General features: G+C 36.9%; 1 protein-coding gene across 1 annotated transcript in view; it reads right to left on the reverse strand.

Annotated features, from left to right (window-relative positions):
• AIF (Apoptosis inducing factor) overlaps positions 1 to 21,819 on the reverse strand; it is a 33,486-nt gene extending 11,667 nt beyond the window's left edge. Inside the window, 7 exon segments of the mRNA XM_067132222.1 lie at positions 4,071 to 4,390; positions 5,154 to 5,160; positions 7,071 to 7,529; positions 9,249 to 9,311; positions 16,092 to 16,557; positions 19,349 to 19,512; positions 21,593 to 21,819. Coding sequence (XP_066988323.1) covers positions 4,071 to 4,390; positions 5,154 to 5,160; positions 7,071 to 7,529; positions 9,249 to 9,311; positions 16,092 to 16,557; positions 19,349 to 19,512; positions 21,593 to 21,680 — 1,567 coding nt within the window. The 5' untranslated portion in view covers positions 21,681 to 21,819.
• Between the last annotated feature and the right edge of the window lie 1,820 nt (positions 21,820 to 23,639).

A 23,639-nucleotide genomic window follows, 5' to 3' on the forward strand; every position in this document is an offset into this window, starting at 1 on the left:
AAAGCAGGGCATAAGTGAACAAAAACAATTAGGCATGCAAAACACAAAAATTACACTGCAATCTACACCAATGCATGACACAATACATTTGCCAGAAGTATTCTACTCTTAAATTGTATAATTTGCCAGTGGCTATTCAAACCCAAGGATATATATCAGTGCACCACTGAGGGAAGTATATTAAAAGAATTCCAAAACAACACAGAAGTAATTACAGTAGAGAGTGCATGCGGTTCTTTTATTCATCCATTCGACTGGTTCTCAGGCCTTATGAGCAACCAGATTTTGAGGTTCCCCATTAGTTTTTAGGCACTAGTTCTCCAGGCCTTTATGAGCAACCAAATTTTGAGGTTCCCCAATAGTCTTTAGGCTACCATACGCTATGTTATAAATGCAGTCCAAAACACCATAGGTATTAATAATGTTAAATCTGATCTAATGCAGAGGTCAATGGGACTGGCAACCAAATTCCCTCATTTGGCCCACATTTGAAAAACTACAAAATATCAGGAGAGAAAAAAAAGGGCTAGGAGTTAACCAGGAAGAAAGGAATGGACCTGCCTCCTGTGGGATTATATGTAAAAGAAGAAGAAGAAAAAGAGAAAAATTCTACAGCAGTGCAGTATGACAAAAGTCACCAACCGAAAAGTTTGCCCTAGAGTCTAGCATAACAAAAATAAAAAATAGATTTTTAAAACAAATTTAAATTATATATATATATACAATATGCTCCAGAAAGATAAAACCATTCTGATATTCTAAAAACCTGGGAAAAGGAGAATGGAAATTATCAACACCATTAGACAGTAGTTTAACAAGACCACTGAGTTCCACTACTAAATTCTCATAGGGCTCCTGCAAATGATTTGTTCTTAGGAAAGTTTAAAACAGAACAATGTAAAGTTGAAGAAGTTAGAAGGCAAAGTGAAAGGAGACCAAAGGAATTGCATGAAAAGTACAAAGCAAAAAGCAACGCAGTTGGGACTGAAAGGGCACTGCAAAGAACCTTTAGTTAAGGTCTTTAATTTGCTGTAAAATGCACACTTTAAAGTGACCCCCTGCTTGGTGAAAAATGGAAAAAACCGTAAGATTATACTACAAATAAAAAACACCATAATTAAAACTGAGAACTAAAATTCAGCCGTCAAAATAACCACACATTTCATCACAGTACTTTACAGCAAGGTACTATGTAAAACAAAGATCACACTCATCATCATCCACAGTTCATGCAGGTACAGTCTTCCCTTTAAATGTTGGGCATCTGACAAGTTATCTGAAATCTATTCTATCTTGTCCCCCTTTCTGGCAGAATCCTTGTCTGTTCCAGGTCATCCTTGATGTTCTTTCTTTATCATCATCCGGCCTTCCAAGCCATCGTGCTGCCACTTTCCAATTTTCATCATATCCTGAGCTGTCCTAACCTGCTTTTGAGACTGAACAATACATCTCTCTCTGCAACTTCCCCATTTGCAAGATTATTATAACAGCATAATGTACTCCAGGCATGAATCTCATTCATTTTCTTAGGAAGTGCCCGTGTCTTCACTTCTTCACTAATTTTTGCTCTTGCTTCAAGATTTTGTTTCACTGCAATAATTTTAAGATACTGCTGCTTTGTATGATACAAGTATTATTTAACAATAGTCCCACACTTTTTTCCTCTCTTTTTCTCCAAGGTGTTGCTATTCTTTTTCTGCTTGTCCCTTCAATTCTGGCTTCATAATCCAGTACAGTATTGTCAGGAAGGCAACAAATACTCAACCACCTCCAAAGTCTACCCCACTATTTGCATCCCACTCCATCTTTTTACTCAGTTAATTAGCAATTCCCGTCATCTTGCTACACCCTCGTCACAGTTAAAATATGATATTGCATTCATCTCCGCATTATCCATGGTATCCATTAACAGCTTTCCAGACCACAACTTCCTGGCTTCCTTTCCAGAACCCATATCCCCCAGTTCTTCCAATACATTGTGATCTTTAATCCTTTTATTCTTTTCCACTTTTTCTGCTTTTAACCTACTCCTTCCTCTCTATTATGTTTGAAGAGGGGAATTTATCCTCCTAAATAATAATGATAAAAACAGACTACTTATCTGAGAGAGAGAGAAAGAGAGAGAGAGAATTGCACATTTCTTCCACTACATCTTATCTTCAATATATACAGAAACAAAACGCAAAACACAGTATATGCAAAATTTTACTCATACAAGAATTAACAAAAAAGAGAGAAGACGAGAATGATGAACGATTAAAAGGATATATATTCAAGTCACCCAAATCAGAACTGAGTTCAACATTACATGTGAGAGGGCAGAAACATCAATTGATTAAAAAACAAGTATTCAAGTTGCTAAAACAGAAATAAACATTATGGAAATTATTTTGATGGTCTAAGGAGCTATTCAGCATTACCTAATCACAATTTTAAATAATGATTGAAAAGAGTGCCAATCTTGCCCAATGAAGAGTAAACACTACATTTCCAAACCTCACTCGGCTTCCATTTCACAATACAGTTTTAAAATTTAGATTATGACAAAGCAAAATACCATTTGCTATAAAGTTAAGTTTTTACCAGATTACACAAAAAACAGGTATTTACTTAAAAAGAAATACAGTTACGGTATTAAGATTACATAAGAGAACAGATAAAAAACTTTATATAATTACTTCAATCATAACCACCACCAAAGCAGTGCATGCTCATAAGCTGTCATACTAATTAATACAATGTAATTTACAAGTTTACTATAACATAGGTAAAGTTTTGTGCCAACTAAATAATCATAAAACACTATTGCTTTGGCATATCCAAAATTTCAAATAAACTACCTGTACTGAAGAATCCTGACATTTAATTATAATTTACAAACAGACTAAGTCACAGCCAGTTCAAATATAATTCAACCATTAAGGTTTAACCGTTTCAATGCAGCCATCCTGCCCATTGTTAATAAAACTGAGGGTCCCATATTACTGAAAGAACAAGGACATACAGTAGTATAGCTACAAAAAATGTGCCAAAACCTATTCGTATTTTGGGAGTCGCCCAGAGAGCATAAACCTCTGCCATAGAAGTACATGTATTGTATTTCCTTCCACTTGTGAATGTTGGTTTGTACCTACCCTTCTACGAAATCTTAAAACTGGATAGATAAATTCTCATGAAATTTAGCATAAATATTCACTGGGTAACAACTACCTTCAATGAAACTTTGGTTAAATATCAATGAGCAATTTCGTCTAGTTTGAGGAACAATAAAAATTATGAATCTTCACTGATGCCCACAAAAGGCCAGTCTCCTGAAGGGGTCATCCAATGATTATTTTTACATTATCAAAATCCATTCATTAGTTTTATCAAAGCAAAGGGGCAATCTTGAAGAGGTAAGCATATTGCAAAACATATTCAGGGCCAAAATTAGGTAAATTGTCACAAACGTCACATATCTTTGTCCATTTTAACACAAACAATTTTATATACTGTACAATGTTTTGCTGATACCAAACACTGAAACCAACTACTATTATTACTTATACCTCTACTACTACTACTACTACTACTGATAAAAACATCACAGCATAAATATCACAGTAAATTTCCCACAACAACCTGCATTAAAATTATTGTATTGTATACAACAGCAAATGCTGTGGAAACAGTTTTCCTCCTTGAAAAGATTATAAATACAAGATTCAAGTTGGAATTGACTGCAATCCCAAAATTTGTCATAATGTTCCAAGTTGGCCATAAAAACAATATTTCTTTTCAACCGTACACCTCCACAAAAATTACAAAAGCTTCAAGTTGAAAAATAAAGCACAGCTACTAAGCACTACATGTTAATAATGCAGGAATACTCATCATTGCAAGTTAAAACAAGACCACAAAAAGTACATGCCAAGCACTGCAAACTTTGAGCAAATTACTTGCTGAAAAGAAACTAGAAGTCAAGCAAGATCTAAGTTAAGTGTTAATCTTTGGATATGAAAAAATCCGCAACCAAACCTTCAACGTCTACAGAAATGAAATCGCCCAAGTTTCAGTTCTACGTTCACTACCTGGCTCAGGTTCAGGTTCGGTTGGTGTCTCAAGGGGAGCATCTACAACTGGGGCTTGCTCAGGTTCTGGTTCTGTTGGTGTCTCAAGGGGAACATCTACAACTGGGGCTTGCTCAGGTTCTGGTTCTGTTGTGGGTTCAAGGGGAACGTCTACTACTGGGGCTTGCTCAACCACAGGAGCTGTTTTGGCTGGACTTGATTCCTCTGCTGTGGCAGGACTGGACTCAACTACAGGTTGAGGTTCAACTTCTAGAGGTGCCTCTGTAACGGCAACAGGCTCAGTTACCAAGAGCACCTTCACTTGCTCTGGCCACTGAAGTCTGTTGCAGAGACAGAATTGACAACACCTTATCCTGTTTCAGAACCAAATACAGCACTTGCCATCTTGAATGGAAACTGGCAGTGACTATGCTTGGTGGAGTTTCCTCAAGATCAACCACAGGTATTTTCTTTTCGAAAGCCTGGCTTAACTTCTAAAACCAATGTACTGGGTTCATTAGTTTTTATTATATACTATTCTATTAATTAAGCATTAGTACAAAACATTTGGTTTGTAATAGAGTACTAATTTACAAAAGCTCATACTGAAGCATTGCAAATCAGTTTCCATGAGAAAACACATGCATTTAGTGTAGGTAAAATTGTTTTCCTACAATGTAAGCTGCACACTGGAATACATATAGTTTGTCCTGACATAAACTAAAATTACACTGACTACAGTGCTCCAGTGACTATTCTACAACTTACAGTGTGTCTTTTCCAATATACTTTTATTACAAAATCATTCCTTACAGTTCAGCAATAAACAGACAAAATACTTTTATTACAAAATCATTCCTTACAGTTCAGCAATAAACAGACAAAATACTTCTCGACCCCATTAATTTTTTCAAGTACTTATACACTCGACATCCAGAATGCAAAGCATTACTATCTTAACTGTTTCAATTCTTTACACAAATCATAAGCAATAAAGTAATATCCCATATTTCTTGAAAATTCTATTTGAATCTAAAGAAAACAAAAGATAAATGTCTTGAATGATATACCCTATGAAAGGCTATCCTAAATTTAAAAACAAACATTGAAGCTGAAAAAGCACCACAAAATATAAATTTGCAAGCAAAATAACAAAAAATCTCCAGTGCTTTAAGCTTTTCCTTTACAGGATTATACACAATCAATTCTCTCCATCTTCTGTTCACTGGTCCAATTCCTGACCATGCCATTTCTCATGATTTCTGGACATTATTCAGCATCTTACTATTTTCACATATTCCTAAATGCTTCTTCCTCATCTCACCACATGCTCACACAATCTCATGTTTAAGATAACCTGTTTTCCAGTTCTTGGACACCAAATCTCTCGGAAAATTTCTCATCCGCAAAAGGATTTCTCGATGCAATCAAACCACGAAAATCATCGTTTGTCACACCTACCGAAGACCTTGTCAAACATTCTTATTTTAACAAGTGCCCACGTCTTCATTGCATAAACGAGTGAACAAGAACGCTATGGTAATGTTATCTGTAACTACAGTAAATTCACTAGCCAGAGAGAGAGAGAGAGAGAGAGAGAGAGAGAGAGAGAGAGAGAGAGAGAGAGAGAGAGAGAGAGAGAGAGAGAGCACCTAAATTTAATAATACTTCATGAAGCTGCCCATTATAATATTTCTGTACAAACTGAGAAACAAATGCTTGACAAAATGTGACTTAATTCCTGTGCATGGGTGCTTGAGAGAGAGAGAGAGAGAGAGAGAGAGAGAGAGAGAGAGAGAGAGAGAGATCCACAAAAATGCCTTGTTGCTTGATTGTCAAAATAAAGTTTCTTAATTAAAGACACTTGCCTACTTTCAACAGATAGAACACATATGAATACACAATAAACAATAACCTGAAAATACTAGGTAACAGTTTATTAAATGACACACATACAAGTATTGCTGGGATACAAATGCCAAAGATGTTTGGGAACAGTGCCAAGGCTGAAGCTGAACTAAGCAGGCTCGGTGCCAAGACTAGGTTCAATGGCTGCTGCCGACCAAACAACACCAGTCCACTGGTGAAGATGATAGAGTTGGCAAGGAAAATCTTTGTAGGCTTCTCCCGAGATTAATTTTCAGAGTGAAACCTAAAACTAGACGGTCTATACCTAACTTATTCCTGATGTATTTATGCGTGATTACATGAGCAGCTAAGTTTCGTTTTGTTTTACTGCACGAATTCGATAGGGACTGATGGAAAGTCATGAATTGCTGCAGTGGGCAAAATTGTTTTTGAAAATAAAAAAAAAATTACACAGTTTCCTAAATCATGTTGGCCTATTTCATTTGTGGAAAGTCAAGAAATACAACTGCTCATTACCAAAATATTCATACCAAAACTTTGTGAAATTGTTTCATCTTAGTAAATATTCTCATCCTCATAATTTGAGCAGGATGAGCAGGTAAGTCTTACTCTAAAATCTAGTTTTTGATAATGGCCTCCTTCAAGGTTCAAATAAAAACTGACAGAAAGATATTGTTTATTTGTCACTGAAAGTGCTAATGGAATTCTGTACAGTTAAAAGAATACAATCTGGTTGTTTTAATATAGTTTTGTACAGTAAAAGAAATACAATATAGTTTAAGATTAATTTACAAAATATACAATTCCCAACTCTATACTGTATATTTTCCTTGCCATCTCCTATACTACTTGCAATCTTTCAAGAAAAGAAAATGTCACAAATAGTATTGCTATGTCCTACTGCAAATATACTTTATCTCCTTCCCACAACCAAGTCCAGCAATTTCAGAAGAATTAAGAGACAAAACCCGTTGACTTAAGACAGCCTATTAGAAATTTTAAAGATCTGCTGTCCTACAACATATGGCTTCTCTCTTACAAATCCCCTACAGCTGATTACAGTGCATACATAAGGCTAAACAAAGTAGTCTAAAACAGTGAAAATGGCTGGAGTAACTTGAAAGGACAGTGAAGTAAAGAATGCTGAAACCTAAACAGCTGGTGATACCTCAGCAGTAGGGGCAACGGATTCAACTACTACTTCAGTAACAGCTTCAACAACAGCAGGCTCTGCAGTGGGTTCTACAAGAGTCTGTTCTGCAGCAGGTTCTACAACAGTCTGCTCTACTGCAGTAGGTTCTACAACAGTCTGCTCTGCAGCAGGTTCTACAACAGTCTGCTCTGCAGCAGGTTCCACTACAGCAGGCTCTGCTGGTGCAGGTTCTACAACAGCAGGCTCTGCTGGTGCAGGTTCTGCAACAGTGGGCTCTGAGACAGACACCTCTACAGTAACAGCTGCCTCAGCAGAAACTGTTAAACTCTCCTCCCCTACATTACTTTCTGAAGGTGCTACAACAGTTATCGTTGGCTCACCTGGCTCAGGCGTGGGTTCTACCGCTGGTTCGGCTGGTGGTTCTGGTGATGCTTCAGGTTCTTGTGCAGGCTCACTAACTGCCATTAGGGAAGAAAAAACACAATACAGCAATAATGGCTTCCCTGCCCATACTATGCCAAAACTTAAATAAATTTATAAAAAAAAAAAAAAAGTATAACCAGATCACTGATACTGCATTACCAGAAGCCTGTATTTAACAAAGAAAATAATTCATTCATAAAGTCCCTATACTAGCAACAGATTTTCCCCATTTTTTTTTTTTAAACACTGCAACATATAATTCAGTGCATACGTTTATATGATACCTAACTTTCTGCGAGCTGAGAACTGTCTAGCATTTATAAACTTCATCCTTTATTACTCTACCTAATTCAAGAAAGGACTTATTCTCAACAGTATCTGTTTACCTCAAAATATCACTAAAAATTCCTCGGAATTCATATTTCCTTAACTAAAATGCTAGTCTAATGTGTGGCCACCAACAGATGCTAATGAAGAAAACCTCTAAGTAATAGGAATTGAAAATCCACATTTTCTATTAACTTGGATTTTGCCTTTTTAAACTAAGTCAAAAGGAAAATTATGGTTACATCTATCAACTAAGGAACAATATGACTACAATATAAATGAAACTGTGATTATTCATCAAACTTGACTTGTGGTTATTTAGCATCACTTAAATATTCATCTTACCTACAGTAATTCCATTTCTATGCATAACCTGCCAATATCTCACCACCTATATTGAACCTCCAATTCAACATCCATTACTTCTTAGACTTAGGTAATTTCTTTGTTGGTACACTTTAAACCAACATACTGAGTCTTTTTAAAATATTTGCACGAGCAACCCTTTCAAGAGACCCACTACAGCAAAGCCACTGAGTCTTTCAGAACTCTTGCTAGTGGCACCCTGTTACAAGATTCTAATAACCTCTGTACAACCAGGCAAACTCCTTAATAACATACAACTGATGACTGGCTTAATACTAATGTTGTGTGCTGACGAAGTTGGGGGAGGGAAAAGGGTAACGGTGAGAGTTAGGTGTTGGGACTGCAGTACAATACAACAGCTCCCCTTCTGCACACACACATATACTGTACTAAGCCCTCTTATGCACTGTACCTTATTATAAATGTGCATATTCATTAATCTCCAAGTCCATTGCATATAATACTGAATAAAAATTACGATACTGTACATACATACAGTAACAGTGCATCACTTACGTGTAATCATGGAAGATTATGGCATGAAGATGAAGGCCCAGAAAAATGCCCTACCAGAGGCATTCTCACAAGCAGCCAGCTATCTGGGTTTAACAGGCCCAGTAACATAAACTACCTTCTGGTGTGCAAACTAACTGAATAATAACCACCATTAAAAACAAAGGGGAAACTACAAAACTGTAATGGAATTATGATGAAACAAGTGGAGCAATGAATAATGATGAATACGCTCTCAGCACTCCTGCAGAGAAGTCTGGAAATCCTTAACAAGCTGTCAACAGCACAGAGATGATTGAAAAAGTGAGGCAAATAACTGATGTGTACCTTACACCTACAGCAGCCCACAACTCTCTCCTGGATGCCAGACAAAAGACTCAAGTATACCTGGACATCTGAAGACCATAAATGTAGGTTTGTGGTGTAAAATTAAAATCTCAAAAGAAAGTCATTCTAACTCTGAACTAAAAAGAGAGACTACATAAAGTCTGGCAGTTAATCTTTCGATAGTTTCTGCAGAAGAAGAAGAAAACAAAGCTTACGCTCACCTGGTTCTGGAGCTGGTGCTGGAGGCTCAGGTGTAGGTTCTGGGGCTGGCTCAGGTGTAGGTTCTGCCAATTCAAACAAAATATAAATTTTCATAATAAAATGTATTATTTGGATATTTACCCAGTGTTAAAGTTAGCTTACATCTCCTTGCCTGTCAGCAGAGATGTAAACTAACTTTAACAGTATGTAAGATTCATCCCAAATAATTCTAGGTAGATAATAGCAATTCTAAATTTCCAGCATACTTAACACATTCTCTTATATACTGAAACTAATTCTCAGTTTCAGTATGCAATTAGCTGAGTAGTAAATATGATAATTAGCCATAACTGACTTTATTGCCAACAGATATGCAAGGTAGTAGAATTGATTGGTTGGTAGTTAGGGCCTACAGTAGATGTTTTTCCCCATAAATAAAAAAGAAGCTGCCCATGGAAAAGCTAAACACAAATGTTTCTTTACATAGAAGTAAACACTCTCTCTCTCTCTCTCTCTCTCTCTCTCTCTCTCTCTCTCTCTCTCTAGATAGATAGATAGATAGATAGATAGATAGATAGATAGATAGATAATTCTACCAGTTGCTAGAGAATTCCACTGTTTAAATACCAGATACAAGGGAGTTTTCTCTACATGTTTAATCCTGTGCAGTGTTTGCAAACTTGATGAGGAAACAATGATGATACTACTCTAACCAAACCCTAAACACGCACGACATAATTAACAACAGGACTTTCCAGAATAGGAACGCATGCTGTAACAACTGAGATAATACACTTGGAAGATCTTGTCAAAAGCACCTATTACCATTATTGCTGTTTGAGGGAAAAAAATCAAGGTCCCGTTGAAATTTGGCAGTGGCAATCCCATTTCAAAGTTGGACAGAGAAACAGCATCAAAGTAAAGTAAAAAAAATAATAGTCTTATCTAATGATGAGATACATTTTACTCAAAGAAAGAAGATAAGTCATGAAGCATCCCCTCACTCGAATACTCCTCAAATCAGTTGTGAAACAAATATACCAAATTAAAAAGAAATTTGTATTTTTCCTAACATACGAACCTACGTTTTCATATGTGGGGGTAAGCGCGGAGTTAAATGTGATATTGCATGCATCATTATTCTAGTCTATGACAACTCGGATCCAAACTGGCTAACTGCTTGAGCTGGATTGAACTAATTAATAATTAAAATTAATTAATACTCGGGCATACGTAACATCACAGGATCAGTAGCATGGCCCTGTTTAATTCAATTATGCAGTGCTTTCTCTATAAGATGGTTGTGGACAAATTATAATAAATAGCTTAACAAAACCACATAGTTTACATTCTGAACTCTCATAGGGACGGGCCAAAAGTTAATGATACATAAAAACTTTTGTTTACTGCCACTACTTAGAGATTTATTAAACTGACAATGTTGAAGATTAATCATATTTCTTTCACAAATTTGTTTCCATCACTTGGACAATCACTGGAGATGTACTTGACTGTAAGAGCTGTTCTTCATTCCCTACATTCAGTAACTTGGTCATGTGGGTTCTCCGTCAAATAACCTATGGGTTAGATGAATTTGACCAATTCAAAGGGTGGGTAGTATTACTTGAATGTGACATTTTTTTTTTTTTGGAATGTACAATCCATAATTGGTATAATCTGCTTTAATTTTATCAACTTCAGTATTCTTCAACATAGCCATTTACTCTAAATGATGGATTTTCTATAGTAACGCCGACTGGAACACTGACTGGAAATATAGTACGTTTGGGTGCTTTTATTATTATTTCCTTTAATGCTTATACGTGTACAGACCCAACAATGTATCTCAGGCTACACAAACAAGTGCAGATGGCTGGTTAAAGTCAAACACACAGTAATGTTTGCTCAATCAGTAACCATAACCCAATCTGGCCCCAACCCTTTGGTTTCTTATTGGAATATCTGTTCAAAAATTAAATTTAGAATACATGAAAAATGGGGAAAACAGCAGAGCCACCAGATATTTTCATCCCAGTATGCCTTCCTACAGTTCATTTATCAATTGCATAATGAAATACTGGAAGAATCAGTATTTTCAAGTTCACTGACCCTTGCATTCCTCATACCTCTCAGAACTTTGTCTTCTACATCTTCAGTCTCGTTAATTTTCTCTACTGTTGTTTTAAGAAGAGAAAATTCCATGACAAAACAAAAACAAAAATAAATGTTGTACAGCATAACCATTATTATTGTTTTGCTTTTTATTGTCCTTATATTTGCAATACAGTACAGCCCTTAAGTTTCTTGGAACTTTTTTTATAAACATGATAGAATCAATACAACATGCATTATAGAAATTAGAAAACGTCTGTAAAGACTGAGGCGTGAAGGAACTAAGAGCTAGAGAACACCAGTAACCTCATGATGTGTATACCACTTCAGGCTAAAAATTTCTATGGGGCAAAACTGGCAAATGTGAGATGGTGCATTTTGCAATGCCAAGAAAATCTGTCAAGATGCTTACAGTCATTTTAAAAACTTACACATCAAAAGCTTAACTGAAATTGGCAGTTCTTGACCATTTCAAAATGATCTTTATATCAGGGAAGGGTTACAATATTGGATTTTCACTTGTTCACTTCCTTTCACCCTCCTCACATGATTTGTATTTGGTATGAGTAGCTGCAATGTTATGCCTTTAACCTTCATCCATTCCCTTTTGTGCTCTTTCGATTCAGCCATCATTTTCTAATCAAATCTTAGCCTGACATTCCCCCCTCACTCAAAAACAAATCCCACAGATCAGCCATATGAGTGGCTCTGTGCTATACTGAAACTACTTTACAATACGTAATTATAATACAGGGTAAGTTTGCTTTTGCCAAATGTGGTGTATAATAAAATGGGAAGAGGACAAGATTTGCTTTAGAGAGATGAGAGAGAGAGAGAGAGAGAGAGAGAGAGAGAGAGAGAGAGAGAGAGAGAGAGAGAGAGAGAGAGAGAGAGATACTGTGTGTTGACTAAAATGCAGCAGGAGGGACATTGCCATAAGCTTCAGGTCTCGAGTACAAACAGCAAAGCATAAGGAATCTCAGAAGAATTAAACTATAGCGAAGGGTAAATTGGAGAGTATTTAGTACTGAACATGGGATGTTGGTGTTGTTGTTAAAGGCTTCTGTTGTCAACAGGTGTGCTTGTAAACTTGAAACCAAGCCCTCCTTGATTTTGTATAAATTACTTTACAGTATTGCATTTGTTCCCATGCTGGATACTGCTGGGTTTCATACCTTTCAGTCTAGCACAATAAGCTTAGTCATGCAAGCATTACTCTTCTTTTGTGAAGTTATGTATTATTTCCCCAAGTCTTTCTGTTGAGCTTGGTGGGGAAACCTTAAAAAGGGAACAGTTTATAACTGTTCTAATCAATGTCCCCAATGGTGTAAGCATCACAGTGAAACCCTTTGTAAAACATTATCGGAATCTTAGCAGACTGTTTATAAGTATGCATTGATTCCATTTATGTGATCTGGCCATGTAAGGTCATTAGAAGGGAGGACTAGTAAGCCTTAGACTTTTGTCTTTATCAACATGGCAAACAAAATTTCAGGTGTTAAATTACCAGCATGTGTTAATATTTACCTCATTAAAGGGCAATTATTTCTCTGCAACAATGGTTAAACCATATTGTATCAGTTGCAGTTTTTCAAAGTATGACAGACTGAGCATTGCAGGTTGCCTGGTCCTAATTTGGTTGGACACAATAGCAAAAAGTTAAAATATTCTTTACAGCTTTGAATAATGCAGTAACAATAACTCATAACAAAGAGAAAATGCTTTCTGTTGACACAAATGACAAATTCTATGTGTTGGGCAATATAATACTTTCGTTCCTTGGGTCATACTACTGGAAAATCGTCGAAAATCGTCAAAAATCATAAGAAACCTTACTTCCATAGCATTGAAAAAACGATGTAAAAGCATTATTATTTTTGTCAAATTATGATTATTCGCTGTTTTGGGTCAAATTTCTTCCCGATAAGTCGTTTAACAGGCATCCGAAATAATTTCCTGTTGAACATATTTGATAACTCAGGAGGAAAATTGAGTTTTGAAAGCTGCCAGGCAGACATACAACTTGAAAGTATTTTTTTCATTTTGTTAAACAGGATAGTGAAGTCTAAATTAAATAACAAGATCAAGTTGAGGAAAAATAACAACTGATTTCATACTTTACCTCAACATAATAATAGCAAAGAAAATGGCTCGATTACCCAAACTTAATAGGGCAAAGTGCTTTTTTTTGCTGTTCCAACTCAAATGATTAATCTCAAAAATTACTCAGAATGGCACATTATTATTCAGCTTCCGGAAGAGGGATCAATGTTGATATGAAATGGAAGGGCTAATGTCACCAAAGTCTTCAAGCTATCCATAAGAAAATTTGTTGGAATTTAATATAATCCTGTAACATTCCTGTATTTTCACCGAATAATACTAAGGTGAACTGTGTATGACAATATCAGTTTGGTAAATAATACTCATAATGAACTGTAAGTGTACATATTCAATTAAAATATAGGTAACAAAACAAACTGCTGATGTGCAAAGAGAGATGTGAACAAATTAAAAGCTTGCTAGTGCATCGTGATGAATTGTGGGATGTTGAATTATATGAAAAATACAGAAATTGAAGGTAAACACTGCAATCAGTGATGTTCTGGGGAAGGATGTGATCTTGCCAAATTCCCAACTAATGATGCAACTACAAAAGGCATCACACACTACTTATAACTTCAAAAGACTGAAACAGGTTTCTTTTCATAAAAATTCACTCGAAGTAGCTGAATATGTACCCTCCTTAACTAAACAGATAAAATTAATCTTTTGGTTGTTGAACAAATCCAAAGTTCTTAATATTTTCCAGTAATTTAACCAGACCACCAAGTCCCATTTTCAGTTTCAAAGGTCTGACTCGAAAACTTGGGCGACAGCTGAAATGGATGGAGAGTAAGTGACACCATGTAAGGCACACTTATGTGGTAACTACTATGGGATGTGGGTTTCTGGAGAGACAAGGTGAGATCTAATCACTTTCTTCTCCAATAACCACCACAATCACTCAATATCCTTGCCTGATTTCAGGCTTGTGAAGTAAAGGTACTTCAATTGTTTCAGGAATAGGTAAGATCTTTCCTGGATAAAATTCACTTTTTTTTTTTTAATCTTCCTTTTCACACACAACTCTGCACAAAAACAGATCAAAACAAAATAACATATGAGGCCTCAGGTCTGTCCTGAGACTCAAATCTTTCAGCAAGACCCTGTGAAAATTTTCAGTGGCATTAATGGCTTTTGTGATCCTGTTGAACTGCTTGTGTCCATATGATTTAAACCACAGCTTCTTATTAAAAATAATTCAAATATCCCAGTCGCTATTCAGTTATGTATGAACGACTTCAAACCTAACACTACGGCTGCGTCTCACATCGCTTATTAGTAACCAAGGAAAACAGGCAAGTTATCACTAAACACATAAGCAAGCAAAAGATTCTCCACTCATTACCTTCTAACAATCCACGCACTCCATGACACAAGTACCTTTTAACTCATATATAATCCTTTCATTATTCTAAGACAGAATTATGTTTCCTATAATGTAAAGTCCACTTTCATATTTTCTTGAAATGCTTGACAAATTTCTGCCTTATTTTCTTTTGTTGTTGAAAAGCCAACACACACTTACTGAGGAAACAACACGTCATCTGGTGTCTGGAGGCTGACCCAGAAAGCAGCAAAAATGATTAAGCATTCTCTCAAGAAAAGGTGGTTCAAGTACTGGCCTTCAATTTAAATTTCTTACTGGATGAGGCATACTTCTCTAAGGTTTAATTTTGGGAAAATAAAGCATACATACATGAACTGCATTTTTCTTTGATTCAAGTGCTATTCATTCAGTATTCAAGCTTCAGCAACATAACAGTTTAACATCACTCTTATCACATCTAATTTCAACTCAAGCCCACGTGCATGCAAATTGTGCCTCATTACTTACGTGAACCCATTAAGTAAAACTAGGTTCTATAAGTAAACTTTTAAATATACCCAATACATAAAAAAAATAATCCTGGCATCCAATATTAACTTCTATTCATAAAAACCTACTTTTCATGTTCTAAATACAAACTGCAGTGCATTCATCACAAATATTACAGTGGCCTTAGATTACCATATTCAAATTACTTTAGTTAGTAGAATTGCCTTTGAGTTACTTATGACCAAAACAGAATTACAAAACAGACCCACCCAAAGCTTCATGCAAGGGCCACACGAATCATTAAAGTGCGCCCTGGCCACTGCACCTGGAATTTCTGTTCAGGTAATGGCCTCCTACCAGAGCCCCCTCATGCAGAAAGTGATCAATGAAACAACCTCAATATTTCCATGCACTTTTATTGTGCTTTTACGACTATGTACCATTTTATTTATATATCTACAAACACTATAAAACAAAGTCCATTTTAACAAGCACCAACACGTGTGCATTTAAAAACACACTGGGAGGCCCTTCCCAGTAGCAGGCCATTAACCATAACAGAATTATTGTTGAGCAACATAAAAAAAAAAATACTTTAAAAGTATTTATAACCTATTCAAACCATCTACAGAAAAAAAAACTATCCTGACAGTTTCACGTGAAGTATCCTGAGGTATGTGTTTGTACTGGTTCGTGATTGTGGAAATTGTCAACTCAAAAAATACTGATCCTAGCTTCCGAGATTTCAGACATTCCTGCTGGAAATTCCTGGTGGATTCCATTGTAAAGAAAAAGTCAGGGAAAAACATAAAAAGCTAGCTCTCACTACCTTCAGCGGGAGCTGCTGCTGCCTCTACTTCTGCAGCTGGTGGTGCTTCTACTGGGGCAGGAGCAGCTTCCTCCACTGGAGCTGCCTCCTCAGCTGGCAGGGGAGCAGCTTCTTCTACAGGAGCTGGAGGAGCTTCCTCTACAGGCGCAGGTGCTTCTTCAACAGGAGCTGGCGCAGCCTCTTCTACTGGTGCTGGTGCAGCTTCTTCTACGGGTGCAGGAGCTGCTTCTTCTGCAGGTGCAGCTTCCTCTGCAGGTGCAGGTTCTTCTGCAGGTGCAGGAGCCTCTTCAGCCGCAGCTGGGGCTTCCTCCACTGCTGCAGGTTCTTCAGCAGCTTCTACTGCAGGCTCAGCAGCTGCTTCAATCTCCTCTTCACCTGCAGCTTCCTGCTCTTCTGCTGGTGCAGCTTTCTGTAACGCGACCTTACCAGGACCGAGACCGAGATTTACTAAACCACTTTGTTTTGCCTGAAAAAGAAAATACATTTTAAAGCAAGCCCTATAATATGTTATATAAGGTCATCATAGTTACATTGGGCATTTGCATAGTAATCACACAACTAATCTCGAACATTTTCATATAAAAAGGCTACCAGTATACTTGTGTAGACCTGCAATTCAGTCTTGAAATCCTGTCTTTATGAATGTTTTCCACATTGCTCCTTGTAAGAAAATGTTAAGATTCTTTACAATACCCTCTCAAGCCCCATCTGTGCTCTTCTGCCTCATCCATTCCATTTTCTCTGTTCCCACATTGTCTAGAATTTTTATTTGGTCAGCTTTCACCAGTCTTTTAGCATCAAACTTGATCAGCCTTCACCATAAACTCTGATCAGTCACCAAGATCACTACTGTATATGTACTTTATACTTTGCATATCCACCAGCAGGGCTCCAGGGGTGAAGGAGTGGAAAAAGATGGTTAAAAGGGAATGAATGATTGAAAGACGTGCATAACAGGAAGAAACGTGGTTTAATATCGACAGGTCCTTCTCTAGCCTCTATCTTTATATGGCTGATCATGGGAGGTCTGGTCTCTGATTTCATATGAATGAGTTACTGTATTCCCATAACAAGAGATTTGGATCCCATGATACCTACTACACTTTTGATAAATTTGTATATAATTTTTACTTCTGGCTGTAGCTATAAATCATTTTGCCAGCTTTGGTTTCATATATAACGAATTACTTTCATGTTCCAATCTGAAGGTCTAAATACAGTACATGTAAGTTATTGGGGGGTTAGTTCGTAAAGGCACTTTCATTATATTGTTATTTTAATTCTAAAACTTAATATTGTAAGTTGCCTTAACTTCCACATCATAATTTTGATAAGATATCCATGCCTTCCATTCTCCTCTTCTTGCAGATTTAAGTCTTACTTCTTCAATATTTCCAAAGGCTTAAAAAGAATTTAGGTAGACTTTACAGTCTCCAAAAGGATCTGACAAGATGAATGTTTTATCAGTTTGCTTGCATTTTTGTTTACTATACCATTTGTTCATATATTACTGCACTTCCTTGCAATTGTTTTCCTGTGACACTTTTAATTAGTGTTTAAATTGCAATTTTTTTTATTTAACAGATTGGCCTCCTCAAAAGAGCTAGCATGTTTCTGAAGCCCTTTTACTCATCTAAATGTCTCCTTACATATTGCATTCATTAAGTTGTCACCTATCACACTGGGCAGTTGAGAAATTTCACAGAAGCTTGAAAAAGCAATACAGACCGCTCCTCGACCAACACCAAAATTAGAGCAAGTAAAATGGGTGACTTCATGTTAACAAAACGAGATCATGCTAATTTAGCACCCTGCACGGTCCATTTTCTTAGTAAGTTGCAACCTTTAAAGATGGTAACTGTTTGCTTCCTTTAAAGAAGCAAACTGATTGCTTGAAGGCATTCCTTGGCCTGAGGCAATTTGTTAATGGCACTCAGATTCATATCTTTTGTAGGTTTTTCACATCCAGCCATCCTAAAGCCAGACAGATGATTTTTATTCACTCACCCTTGCCATGTGGCAATGTTTGTAGGTTTTTGAAATCTGGCCACACCAACCAGACAACAGGATTTGTACATTTTTTACACCATCCAGCACCCCCATCCAGATGACAACTTGTGTAGGTTTTTGACATCCAGCTACCTTAAAGCTAGAATTGACTTATGGAATCCAGGCCATCCAGGGCACTTTTGGCCATTTAGCACTTACAAAAGTGAAAATGGAGAGTTGGGGTAGTTGACAGCAAGATAGAAAAAGAGATCCAAAAATAACGGAAATGAAGTACATGTATCTAAAGGTGGAACTGGGAGAAAACCCCACTGTTGCACTAAAAAGTAACAGGTGTTGGACAGCAAGACTGAAATAAGGAAACGAGAAACCAAAGCCAGATGACAACATTTGTAGGTTTTTGACATAGCCTAGTTGTTGGTTTCTGATATCTAACCACACTAAACCCAATGACACCTCTGTTGGCACATTTATTACATTTTACCAGGCTTAATTGTAAAATCTGTTGATAACCCTAATCATAATGGTTGATGTGGTGCTCACAATACCCGACAGAGGGATGAGCTGGGAAAAATTCAGCTACAGTATAGCCTTATGCTTAACAGAAACAACCATCTCTTTTGAGTTGTTGGCAGTAAACATGAGGCACAATTCTTAGTACTGCGGGCTGAGTGACATATAAGATCTTCAGGAAAAGGTACAAAGCTCCTTAGTGCATTGCATCACCAGCAACAGTGGGTCTGTCTTTAAATCTGTTGGCATTATGCTAGGTTTTCGGACATGCCCACCTCACTAGCAATGTACATCTACATGTCTGGCAGTCATTCCTGTTATAGTCCCTTCCACTCCTCCTCAAAGTGTCATACAATCTTCATATTTGCACTAACCTGCTCACTAACAATTTTCTTGGTGATTGTATCATGGTGTCTGAGAACTTAGGTTATCTAGCTAGTACTAACATACAACCTTTCAATGCCTTTCATTCTGTAAACCAACTCACTGCAAAGTTTAATTTAAACTTTCCTGCTGGTAAGCCCAAGAACCTGTGCTGTATCTCAACAACAAAGTACAGTAATAAAAGTTCTAAATATAACAAAATAAATTTACCTAAAGCTTCAAAATACACTACTGTACCAAATGTTACTTTATTTCTCATTATTATTTGGCTTATCAAAGGGCGGTGCCAAACAATGTGTTAAAACAATCAAGAGCAAAAAAGTACTGGAAAACAAAAATTTACAATTACTCACCACAAACAATGTGAAACCTAGAAACCCAACACCAAAACCAAGATGTAAGTTGTTCTTTCTCTGCAACTTCTGGTAAGACTGTTGCCATGAACCCTGGGGGACTGGAAGATCATTCATGGTAGACTGTTTGTGTGAATGGTCTGCATATCCCCTGACAGTGTGCTCTGAAAAGAAATTATACACATAACTATTCAGATTTTCCTCTAAATACTTCAATCAAAACACTTTTATGTGGCAAATTCTTCTGACCAATTTACTGTGGATAATGAAGAGCAAAGCTAAAAACTCTGAAATAGCATGCACCTTTGTAAAAGGGCATGCTTTTAGTCTTTCAGTATAATGCAGCCCTAACTCCTCTAACCTCTAAAAGAAATTCATTAAAGTCAGTGAATAAACTTTCAGTAGGTGGTGTTCTAAAATCCTTACACCATATTCAAAGACCCCTGTTCTAAAATGTTAGGTTTCTTAGGCTTGGATACAGCCATGCCTCTTGAATACTCTGGGGTTGTTGGAAAAGTTAATCAAGCATTTTTAATGACTGCCTGCTATCAAAATTGTCAGAATTGTATAAGAATCTATCATAAAAACCTGTTTCACATAAGAATTCTCTTGCCCGAGTAGGCAAGGCTGCTGTAAATACCTATTTACTTTTCATCATTCCCAGTTGTTGGTGATGGGTCTGTCATCACCTAGGCCTATTGTTCCCTATCCAAAATTCCATCGCAATTTGATCACGTCCCAAATGCAGAGGGGAGAGTTACAGAATCTGTATTCCTAGTAGACAATTTCAAAGTAAGCATTTCAGAGGGAATGCACAATAACCTAACCATACTTACCTTTACCTAACCTAACCTAACCTCAGATGCCATGCCCAACCTGCTTGTGGGAGCTTCGCCCCCTGGACCCCCTATTCTGCTTTCTACCCTTAATATCTTTGCCAAGTTTGTTAGGCTACGCTATGCGAAGGGGGAGCCAGAAGGTAAGTTGACCTAAGCAATCGGAATAATGGACTTGCCTAACGAATTTAAGCCAAGGTTAGGCTAAGTGGTTCAGTTAAGACATTAGCTTAGGTTAGGCTAGATATGCCTTAATGAATATGTGATTTAGGCAAAAAGCCAAGCACTGGGACCCATAGGGGTCATTCAGCGATTTATGAGAATGAATGAAAATGGAAATATAACGAGTTTATAATAGACATTCTAAGGGTCAATGTTAAAAAGGTAAAATCGTTGAGATTTAATTTCTAATGGAATAAAACTGCCATAAGTAAGATGACGACATGTCTATATAAAACTATAAGGTACCTTTCATCTTAAACCATAAAGAGAATTGTCTAAATGAGGGATTGTACATGTACCATACCCGTACAATTCTGTACAAGAATACGGTACATAAGGTACCGTCAATGGGGGGACTTGTAGCTTTGCTATCCAATACATGCTTATGGAATACTGAGAGTTGGCTTTGGCCTTCAATACAAGTGGGAATATATAAGAAATTTTAGGTCCACACTGTTCTAGATAGTCATTCGGCTAAATTATGATGGTTAGGGGGTCAAAAGTCTAAAAAGCCTGACTAAAATCAAGTCTAAAAGTCTATGGAATATGTTCTCGAAACAAGTCGGCTTTGGTCTTCAATACAAGTGCGAAAACGTACGAAATTTTAGGTCCAGGCTGTTCTAAATAATCATTTGGCTAAAGTATTATAGTTAGAATGTCAAAAGTCTAAAAAAAGTGGGCTAAAATCAAGTCTAAAAGTCTACGGAATACTTTAAAACAAGTCGGCTTTGGCCATCAATACAATGCGAAAATATAATAAATTTTAGGTCCACACGGTCCTAAATAATAATTTGGCTAAATTATAATATTGAATATCAAAAGTCTAAAAAAGTGGGCTAAAATCAAGTCTAAAAGTCTACGGAATACTTAAAAACAAGTCGGCTTTGGCCTTCAATACGAGTGCGAAAATGTCAAGAAATTTCAAGTCCACACTGTTCTAAATAACCATTTGGCTAAATTATAACAGTTAGAATGTCAAAAGTCTAAAAAAAGTGGGCTAAAATCAAGTCTAAAAGTCTATCCACTCTCCAGTGGTGACGACCTCACCATCAGCTGATTAGGAAACCGTCCCATGCGCCGGTTCGCCCGAGAGAGAGAGAGAAATCTTTTCGCGAAATCCCCCGAAATAACTCAATTAGCGGCCCCTTCTTTCACCCCACTTTATTCATCGCATCTTCGGTCTTACCTTTATCGACGCCTCTGCTTCTGACATGGCGAACTGCCCTCAAAGTCGGCTGTGTGATTCGAGAGGCAGAGGAGCTGCACCGATACATCGTTCACTTGTGGTCACAGATAGAAATGGACGGTGTCTCGGCGTTCCAGTAATGTGCTGCTACGATGTTTTTTGCACTGGTCGGGTGTTCTTTTGATTTCGTTTGGAATAATGTTATTCCGTCAAAATTTATTGTGATTTTAGCGACGTGTGATGTTGGATGTGAAAATGGCAGCTGTGATTGCGTATTTCTTACACTCTGTGATAAATTCTACGGAAAAGGAATGCACATTTTTGGCCTTATTTTCCCTGCCACGTATATAAATTCGACCTCTTTTGAGCGGAATATCCTATTTAATAATTTTTCATAAATGAAATTGAACTGGAAATACATCATCTCATTAAAAAATACAATGTTTACACTGCTTTAAAAGACTTTGGATGACAGTCATTCATGACTCGTTTTCTTACGTTAGGCAAGGTTACGTTATATAACATAATTTGCGGCAACTTCTACGGTTAACGGAGTTGCCAGCTTACGTATTTTGGGCTATTTTTAAAGGATGACCAAATGAATGAGATTGTTATATTCATTTCGGCGCTGCAGAACTCTTTAGAAGCATGTACCTTTAACGGGGCCGTTTAATTGATGAAATAAACAATACTAGGTGTGCGTGGACCCTAAGCTTAAAGATAAAACCCTACTTTAAACCAGTATACGAAATTAAATTATGTTGAGGTTGTAACTTGATTAACCCGATTCCTGTTAGCCCTGATAATATTAAATTTTTGAGTAATCTATATCACACACACTAGGGGGTAGGCCACTCACTTCACCAGCGAAAAGTTTAGAGTATGGCCCCCAACCGCGCAGGAATTATTTATGCAAATTCCACTCAGTCCCGTTGAATCTTATTGTGCCTTTCAAGGATGAAATGATTGTAAAATGTTTGTTTTCAAGTGCATTGCAGCGAAGAATAAAAAGAAAACTATATATGCAAAAGACCGTTTTCAGAAATACGCCACTAGTAGTAATCTTGGTCTAAAGAATTTCTCTAGACCTTGAGTAGTATTTTACACGCAGGACCGTGGACAAATATAGATTGCAAGATGCAACAGGAATATAGAGAAAGGTACCTTTGAACAAATGGCGCCTAGATTGTTCAGTAAGTTTCTCTTAGAACTGATATGTGACAACTTAGAAGACATTTACGAAAAATGTTTAAGACAATTGAAACACAGTTATGACAAGGAAGAACAAGTTATTGAAGAACTATACAGCTTAATTAGCAAATAAATGGACACGCAGGATTGACTAGGCCTAAGTGAGGGGGCCCCAAAAATAAGAAAGGAAGGAAAAGCTTGCAAGTATAACGTTAATGGACAAGAAATAAGGAAGAAAAGTAGAACATCATCCGGTTATGTCTTTTCTAATTAAGATTTTGTTAAGAACCTAGATCAAGAATCTCGTTTAAAAGACGACAGGAAGACAGTAAGGGAGATAGTATACAGTAATACTGTGCATAATCGGTTAAAATTCATGTCGATCCATGTACTGGTACACATGTGAAGTGCAAATCAGGCTAGCTTCGAATTAGTATGATAAGATGTGAGCCAGTATGTGTGCACGAATGTGTTTACGATAGTCTCATACGAGAATATTATCCTTTTTTATCCGTATTTTGAGACTTCTCGTATTTTTATATATGTTTTCATGTCTTTGTAATGTTTCTGGTCAATCTACAACAGTTTTCTCAAAAGTTGACCAGCATAATCGAAAAGCTTACACAAAACAGACGTTTTTGCTGTGGGGTTTTTCACCAAGCATCCTGGTCAAACGTTGCTTTTGTTATAATATCGTAATGCATTCCTTGTTCGTTTAACATTTTTCCTACTTTGAACTGTAAAATTAATATACAAGGTTAAACGCTGACGCCAAAGAAAAAGAGTTAGAGAAGAATGGGATCTCTAGACCTTGGGAATGTCGGTCTAAATCCGTCTAGTCTGATAAGCATAATTG

This window comes from Macrobrachium rosenbergii, chromosome 31 (genome assembly GCF_040412425.1).
Source record: "Macrobrachium rosenbergii isolate ZJJX-2024 chromosome 31, ASM4041242v1, whole genome shotgun sequence".
Classification (NCBI taxonomy): domain Eukaryota; kingdom Metazoa; phylum Arthropoda; class Malacostraca; order Decapoda; family Palaemonidae; genus Macrobrachium; species Macrobrachium rosenbergii.